General features: G+C 46.5%; 1 protein-coding gene across 1 annotated transcript in view; it reads left to right on the top strand.

The window, feature by feature from the left end:
* DCPS (decapping enzyme, scavenger) overlaps positions 1 to 2224 on the top strand; it is a 13065-nt gene that overhangs the window by 3378 nt on the left and 7463 nt on the right. The window contains exon 4 of the mRNA XM_018564980.1: positions 1 to 111. This exon is cut by the window's left edge and continues 3 nt beyond it. Coding sequence (XP_018420482.1) covers positions 1 to 111 — 111 coding nt within the window. The remainder of the gene's footprint in view (positions 112 to 2224) is intronic.

Raw genomic sequence — 2224 nt, 5'->3', positions numbered from 1 at the left:
CTTTATAACATCCTGGAGAAGAAGGCCGAGGCGGACCGCATTGTGTACGAGAACCCGGATCCGGATAACGGCTTCGTCCTTCTCCCCGATTTCAAGTGGAACCAGAAGCAGGTACGTGATCTCTGTGGGGTGATCGGCATTTCCAGGCTGGACAACTTCTGGCATCATCTGGCTCTCTCCTCCTCATCCTCGCAGTCCCCGGCCCTGCCCCTTTCAGCTATTTGATTTCTGTGTCGTCAGTCGTTTTAGTCCCAGCACCATATTGTGGGTGTGGCCTGAGGCGTTCTGCAGGCAAGAAGCAAAGTGTGTTCTCATTCACACAATACTCGTCTATGACCTTTTGTGCTCTAAGCCTCTGCATAGCGCAGATTGAAGTCATTGTAATTACCCTGTTTCCCCGAAAATAAGACCTAGTACTATTTTTGGGAATTGCTAAAATATAAGACCTACCCCGAAAATAAGACCTAGTTGTGACCATTCCCAGGGCCGACGGTGGCATAAGGGGGGAACTTTAAGAGCCGCGGGAGAGAACCAGCGGTGCCAACGAAGTCAGCGTTAGAGGAAGCGAGGCGGCACCGGAGGGAGCAGAGCCGCATAAGCCGATGCCTCCTCTATAGCCCCGCCTCCTGTCACAGGCGGAGTGATACCAAATACACTCCGCCTGTGAGTAATCCATAGTGAAAGCGCGCTTCGCTCATTCTAACCAGCGATTGGTTACCAAATAGCTCTTGGAAAGGTACGGCACCCCTGATTGCCCTGATCACTAGACATGTGCGATTCGTTTCGTTCCGAATCGAAATTCGGACGAATTTTCGGAAATTCGGATGTATCCGAATTTCGAATTACAGACATAACGAATGCAAACGAATCCGAATTTCCATTTCCGAAATTCGGTAGCGTTAGTACGAACGTTCGTTTCGTTTTCGTTTCTTATTAGAGAAGGAGAAAAATATTTTTTCCCCCTCAAATGTCACTTTTGCTGCAAACGGACGAAACGAATAAGAACAGGAAACGAAACGACCGTTCGTACTAATGCTACCTAATTTCGTCCGAATCCGAATTGACTTTCAAACCCGAATCCTGAAAAACGAAATAACACATATCCGAATTTAAAACGAAATGAAACTAAACGAATTTTTTGGCAGTGCACATGTCTACTGTTCACCATATTCTTAACTTTGCCAGTTTGGATTATTTAATTTGGATTTGCGTTAACTTTGGATTGTTGTACATTAAAAAAAAAAAAATAAGACCTACCCCGAAAATAAGACCTAGTGTGTTTTTTTTTTTTTGAGCCAAAAAATATATAAGACAGTGTCTTATTTTCGGGGAAACACGGTATATCGTAAGGCGCTACGCCATCTGTTGGCGCTATAGCAATCCCGTATCATGTAATAATATAATAAGGATCGGGTCGTGTCGGCAGCAAAGCCATTTTTATAGTGTGGAGAGTGAAGTGCAACTTTCCGCCAGCAGGGGGCGCACTTGTACTGCCGCATCCAGTCTGGTCACAGAGGATGTATTACTTTGCAGACCGTGATGCGGATTTGTGTCGCCAGAAGAGGAATAGATGGCAAATCTTCCAATGGGGGGACACTAGTTCCGGCGAATACTAGACATTTCCGTCTCTTTGGAGGAATTGCCTGTCATTTCCTCTTGTGGCTATCAGACAGGAAGTAGAAGGAAATCTCCCCAAAGGAAAGGCCGATCAGGGTTATAACCCTCCCTTGCTCCATCCAAGCCTTGGCATCAGTTCTACTTTAACGGGTAATTTCAGTTTCCTAGCAAATGTGGGAACTAGAAATCACCCCCACAGATTGGTCCTCTCTGGCCCTCACAGTAGTCATGTCTTTGGGGGGGGCCACCCCCGCCCCACTGCAGCCAGTGTATAGGACACAGCACTGCAACCTGGTACTCTGTATTGCAAAAATGGAAAAAAGGGCCTCAGTCATGAAGGGGTTAATCAAGTTTGGGAGATTTTCTGCCATATTTATTCATGTCTGCAGGTTTGCGAGTGTGGTTTTTGGCTCCATGTTTATGACCGCATTGTCGATTTTAAAGGAGAACTCCCAGGAAGATCAAAAACTTCTATAGCCGGAGGGGCAGAGAGGTGAGCGCTGGGATTGAGGATCAGGGGAGTAAATCCGCTTTATTTGAGCCCCCCATAGACAAAATGAGCACTTACTCTTGCAGTGGGGTTACCCTCGCACTGCAAGGGTTACAT

Source organism: Nanorana parkeri, unplaced genomic scaffold, assembly GCF_000935625.1.
Source record: "Nanorana parkeri isolate BGI_ZX_2015 unplaced genomic scaffold, ASM93562v1 scaffold802, whole genome shotgun sequence".
Lineage (NCBI taxonomy): Eukaryota > Metazoa > Chordata > Amphibia > Anura > Dicroglossidae > Nanorana > Nanorana parkeri.
Note: the sequence above shows the minus strand (reverse complement) of the source record. Positions and strands in the feature narration are given on the sequence as shown.